The sequence below is a fragment of the Leucopleurus acutus genome (genome assembly GCF_964270905.1).
Source record: "Leucopleurus acutus genome assembly, chromosome: 9".
Taxonomy (NCBI): domain Eukaryota; kingdom Metazoa; phylum Chordata; class Mammalia; order Artiodactyla; family Delphinidae; genus Leucopleurus; species Leucopleurus acutus.
The window spans coordinates 72287448-72292394 of NC_139144.1; the positions used below are offsets into that span (position 1 = coordinate 72287448).

Genomic DNA, 4947 nt, shown 5'->3' on the forward strand with positions numbered 1-4947 from the left:
ACAATGTTTCAGGCAGAGCAGTGACATTCAATCATTTATCCATTTTTTCATTCAGTAAACACAAATTGAATAGCTACCAACTTCCAACACTGAACTTGAAGAAAGAGCAGTAAATAAAACAAACAAAACCTCCTTTCTCATAATCTTAACATTCTGGTAGGGCAGAGAGACGATGATAATTGAACTAGAAAAATATTAGGTAGTGAGATGTGCTTTGGGATTATAACGCAGGCAGGGTGGTGGTAGGTTGGGTGAGGGGGTATATGAGAGTGGAGGGTGGGACAGGCATTGCTAGGGAGCTGTCATTTAGGCTGAGATTTAAATGGCAACTGTAGAAAACTCAGCTGATGATCTTATCAGGTGGGGAGAGGAGCTGTTACAAAAGTCTTAAGGGGGAATGAACTCTGTATTTTGAGTTGGCAAAGAAGATGCTTGAGGTGTGTTTGAATTGGCATGGGTGAGAAGAGGCTCCTGAGACGAGAAGGAGAGGTGGGCAGGTCCCAAACCTGTGTGAGCATGGTGACCTCACAGACCTTCGAGACATCCAGTATCGCAGGAAGGAAGGGCCTTGTTGTTAGGCGATAAGAGGTGAGTCGAGAGAGACAGGTAGGAACCGGATGATGACAAGTCTTAAATGGAGAATCTGGGGCTTCCCTGGTGGCGCAGTGGTTGAGAGTCCGCCTGCTGATGCAGGGGACATGGGTTCGTGCCCCGGTCTGGGAAGATCCCACATGCAGCGGAGCGGCTGGGCCCGTGAGCCATGGCCGCTGAGCCTGCGCGTCCGGAGCCTGTGCTCCGCAATGGGAGAGGCCGCAACAGTGAGAGGCCCGCGTACCGAAAAAAAAAAAAAAAAAAAAATGGAGAATCTGGGAGGCATTTATTTCTGCTTAAATCTATGCAAAGAATCCCAAGGAAGCCATGACTAAGTCAAAGAAATCCTTTCATGTTCATGTCTTCAAGGGAGGTTTGAATACCAAGTCTTGTGTTACTTGTTCTTGAACCAAAATCCTCAATATATATACCCCATGAGAGATTAGAACTCTTCTCAAGTCCACAAATTCAGATTAGTGTAATTTTTGCAACATCTGAATATACTTACCATGATGTTGATATCTGTTAGGTGGAATGTTAAACTGGATTAGGTTGTGTTTATAGGAGGAGGATACATCTTCCTATGAGTAAGAGGTATGAGGGAGCACATAACATCAAGTTGGTAACAAATATGTGATATTTATTAGAGCATTTCAAGGGAGACCTTTGCCTCGTAGTACCTGAGGGAGACACTGCTAGCTGCCTGTTGTATAGGCGTGATCTTCATTCTCTTCGACAGAACCTCAGATTTGATTATCAATGAACTTAATTAAAAATACTTTTCTTCTAGACTCCCTTGTGACTAGGAATCGTATTTGACAAAAGTGTAGCCAATGAGATATAAGCAGAAGTCCCTGCAGAGGCAAAGTCTGGCTAGGAGAAAATCACTTTGTCCTGTTCCTCTTCCCTCCTGGTTAATTGTAGTTATTCTGTGCTTATTTGATGTTGTTTGGAGTCTTCTAATTTCTTCAAATATATTGCAAAACCAATATGTTAAGTTAAGGACCACTGTTTTATGACATCTATGGCTAAATCTTTCTGGTACTTTTACTGATCTGGAACTAAACTATGGACATAAAGACAGTAAGATGATTTTATCAAAAATATCTCTCAGAGTTCATTATACTAAAAGTAACACTCCATGTATGTAATGTTGCTGCCTTTTCTTGACCCAGAAAAATCTAGTCAACAAGTATTTCTGGAACATTCATTTAACATATACTGACCCCCTATAATTACAAAGATAACACTTCTTTACATGCCATGAGGGAAAGCGATGATGCAAACAGGGTTCTTGTTTTGGGGGAGTTGACAGTTTCATGAGATGACAGATGTGTTTACAAACAAATGTAAAGCAAGTATGTACATGATGTGGTAGGTCATAGCTAGGCCTTCCCAATAAAAACCTCCAAGTGGATGTGAATGGATGTAGATAAAAGGAGCATGCCCCAAATGTAGGCAAAGCACAAGTTACAAGGCCTGAAACCTGGACATTAAGCCTGGGTGATGTGGCTCACAGGGTAGCAAAATTATTGCCTTACTTGTAGTATGAGTTGTTTCTGGATGACCAAGAGCCTGGGGTTATGAAAGGTATAATTCTATGATCCTCCAGTCTGGGGTCATCTCACTCAGTGTGGGCCAAGGCCACTGGGCTTCAGACGTACAGTCATCTGAAGGGATAATATAAGGGCATCAGTGGGAGCTGTGTCCACCAACCGGCATCCTTATCTGGTTTACTTGCAGCTTCAGGATTAAACAAAGTAAAAGCAACGCTGAAATAATGCCCTTTGAACAGCATCCTTGAATAGGCTGTGTGGCCTGTGCGGGTGTAATAAGTGCCATTAGAGCATTACAAAGAGTTTTAAGAGTTGTGAGGAAAAAGAAACAATTTTGGTTGGAGGCTTTAGGAAGGAAGGAGGTTGAATTTGAGCTAGATCTTGAAAGATGGATAAAATTTTCCAAGGTGAACCTGGGAGGAAGGACATTACAGAGCACTGGACAACGTGAATGATAAAATGGAGGCAGGACAGCAGAGCTGTGTACTGGAAGCGAGGAGCAGTGCAATGTGGCTGAAGCACAGGGCATGTACCAGGAAGCAGTGAAAGAAGGGCTGAAGAGGGAGTCCAGGCCAGGGGAAGAAGGTTGGCATTGGATATATTGGTAATGGGAACCAAGGAATGTTTTTGAGCAACTACTAAACCATGTGAATTAGTAAAATAGGGGATATATGAATAAATCTGGCAATATTATTATGCATTAAATATGGTGAAATGACTGGCAAGATCCCTTAAAATGCTCAGGCACCAACTGAGGTCATGTGTGATCGGAGAAGAGGACATGAATTTAGGTGTTTTATGGTAAAACTGATTGTTTTTAGGGAAACCAGGTATGACTTTGAGTTCTTGAATTTGGACATATGGGAGGACAGTAGTACTGTGAACACACAAAGGGAAGACAGGAAGAGGGAAACAGTATTAGAGATGCTGGACTGAGGTGCATATGGAACATTCAGGTGAAAATGTGCTACTTGCCATTGAAAAGAAAATAAGAGGACTCAGGAGGGAGGTGGAGTGGGAGATGAGTCACCTACATTGAGGTGAGTCAGTGAATTTGTCTGTCATAAGCATAATACATGAACTTAAAAACAGGTCCTAAATACATGACAAATGTAACAAGGAAGACAGAGATCTTAGGCGCACCTTGGAAAATAAAAAACACTGAGAGTATTGGTATTCATAGCTCATGTTTGTTTTACCAGCTGTTAAATTCCCAAAACCCAATCCTTATCTCAGATTGACCTCCTAACTGGCAGGAAGAATTGACAAAGGACACATTCTTGTATAGAAATCTGAATCGCCAGATCTTTCTAGTCTAGAGCAGGAGAAATACAGGAACTACATGACTAAGTAGATTAAAGCACATCTTTTTCAAGGGGGGGCGGCACATAGCCTTGAACCACAATTAATTTGAGATTTTTCTTGTTTCTTGAGGTAGGATTGTATTGCTATAAACTTCCCTCTTAGAATAGCTTTTGCTGCATCACATAGGTTTTGGGTCGTTGTGTTTTCATTGTCATTTGTTTCTAGGTATTTTTTGATTTCCTCTTTGATTTCTTCAGTCATCTCTTGGTTATTTAGTAGTGTATTGTTTAGCCTCCATGTGTTTGTATTTTTTACAGTTTTTTTCCCTGTAATTGATATCTAGTCTCATAGCATTGTGGTAGGAAAAGATACTTGATATGATTTCAAATTTCTTAAATCTACCAAGGCTTGATTTGTGACACAAGATATGACCTATCCTGGAGAATGTTCCATGAGCACTTGAGAAAAATGTGTATTCTGTTGTTTTTGGATGGAATGTCCTATAAATGTCAATTAAATCCATCTTGTTTAATGTGTCATTTAAAGCTTGTGTTCCCTTATTTATTTTCATTTTGGATGATCTGTCCATTGGTGAAAGTGGGGTGTTAAAGTCCTCTACTATTATTGTGTTACTGTCGATTTCCCCTTTTATGGCTGTTAGCATTTGCCTTATGTATTGAGGTGCTCCTATGTTTTGAACCACAATTCAATAATAAATATTGATGATCGCTAAACTAATTCAACAACTAAAACCATGGAAACATACCTAAGGAGGGGTATGGCTGAGCCTGGGCAGAGCCCACAGGCAAGTAGGGTAAAGGTTAAGGAGAAGAACACGAGCTTCTGGAGACAGACCAGCAATGCGGATTGCGTAGCTCCCAGTTGGAAGCAATCCCAGTTGGAAGCGGGCTGTCGTCATTCGGCATGCTCCTCACTGGCTACCACCTCCGTCAATTCCAAGGCGGGGCCACGGGGCGTCAGGGGAAGGGTCTCGAGAAACAAAGGAAGCGCGTAGAAAAGCCCGTTGGGAGGAGCTGGGAGCCGGCTCCCCAGGGCTGACTACATTTCCCAGAATTCAAGACGGCAACGAAGACCGGCTCCGGGCCGCCGCTGGAAGACTTGTGGCATGGGATCGGTAGTCAGCATCCTTCGGCCGCCCTAAGTCCGCCTCTGGTGGGGAGGTCTATAGGGATTGGCTAGTGAGAGTTCGAGTCCCGCCCACGTATGGTGACGACAGGCGGCGGTCTTGCTACTTAAGGCGTCGTGGCCTCGCCCGCCCCGCCTTAGCTCCAGCGCTAGAGAGAAACATGTATCGTTTCCGATTACAGCTCTTCACGGGGATTTCTGCTGCCGCCACCGCCCACTCTTACCCGCGCCGCTTCTCGCCTCTGTTAGTCGAAAACTCACCTCTCAGCCGCCCGCCGCACAGACGCACGAGTAAAAAGTGCAGCTCCATCGGCTGATCTTCGCTAAGCTCCGAGTTTAGGCGGCACCG

The 4947-nt window shown here is 43.5% G+C and overlaps 1 protein-coding gene across 1 annotated transcript; it reads left to right on the forward strand.

Annotated features, from left to right (window-relative positions):
* Nucleotides 1-4731: 4731 nt before the first annotated feature.
* On the forward strand, nucleotides 4732-4915 carry LOC309966190 (uncharacterized protein; the record flags this gene model as incomplete). The annotated part of the gene is made up of 1 exon (XM_082846159.1): nucleotides 4732-4915. Exon 1 carries the CDS (start codon nucleotides 4760-4762, stop codon nucleotides 4913-4915), a length of 156 nt encoding a protein of 51 aa, XP_082702285.1. The 5' UTR covers nucleotides 4732-4759.
* Nucleotides 4916-4947: the final 32 nt, after the last annotated feature.